This window comes from Pistacia vera, unplaced genomic scaffold (assembly GCF_008641045.1).
Source record: "Pistacia vera cultivar Batoury unplaced genomic scaffold, PisVer_v2 Contig318, whole genome shotgun sequence".
NCBI lineage: Eukaryota > Viridiplantae > Streptophyta > Magnoliopsida > Sapindales > Anacardiaceae > Pistacia > Pistacia vera.
This window is the reverse complement of record NW_022196133.1, coordinates 692607-693407: the sequence shown is the minus strand read 5'-3', so window position 1 is coordinate 693407 and position 801 is coordinate 692607. Positions and strand designations below refer to the sequence as shown.

The 801-nt window shown below is 42.9% G+C and overlaps 1 protein-coding gene across 1 annotated transcript in view; it reads right to left on the bottom strand.

Annotated features, from left to right (window-relative positions):
• LOC116136698 (7-deoxyloganetin glucosyltransferase-like) overlaps positions 1 to 801 on the bottom strand; it is a 6352-nt gene continuing 5551 nt past the window's right edge. Inside the window, exon 2 of the mRNA XM_031422369.1 lies at positions 1 to 796. Coding sequence (XP_031278229.1) covers positions 203 to 796 — 594 coding nt within the window. The 3' untranslated portion in view covers positions 1 to 202. The remainder of the gene's footprint in view (positions 797 to 801) is intronic.

The window sequence follows — 801 nt, the reverse complement described above, 5'->3', positions numbered from 1 at the left end:
GACTACAACAAAAATGGCCGGTGCCGGAATGACGCACAACCGACCTGATCTATGGTATAATTGAAGTATGGAGGGATGCGTTTACACTTTATATCGGCATGGATTACGATAATAAATGAAATACTAGGTCCAAACATAGAGAGATTTGAATCACAAGAAGGAAGAAATTTAAAGTTGGCAATCCATGACGCATTTAATAAGTCTAACTTCTTGGAGTCAGAAGCACTTTGTTGATAACCTCGTCCAGATTCCTGTAAGATGATCCTGCAGGAGCAGTAATGGCATGTTTAGCCATCTTCTTCCATTCAGTGGCTTTCTTTTTCATCTCTTTCCCTTTCTCTCCCTCCATCAACTCTCGAACAAGGATTTCAACTTCATCTCTTTTCACGTCGTTATCTATCTCCATGCCTATGCCCCACTCTTTGCAACTGTATCGGCAATTTGTTTGTTGTTCAGCGAAAAAGGGCCAGCAAACCATGGGAACTCCACCACCGATACTTTCAAGCGTAGAATTCCACCCGCTATGGGTTAAGAATCCACCAACTGATGGGTGGCTTAAAACTTGTTCCTGAGGACACCAATTTGCTAAAATACTCCTTTCTTTGATCTCTGTCAAAAACTCTGGTGGTAGAATTGCTGTGTCACCAGCAACAAGGTCGGGCCTAATGACCCACAAAAAGGTTTGCTTGCTGTTCGCAAGTCCCCACGCAAACTCAATTAGTTGATGGGCCGTCATGACTGCAACACTACCAAAGTTCACGTAAACAACTGAATTGGGTTCTTTTGAGTATAGCCACTCGA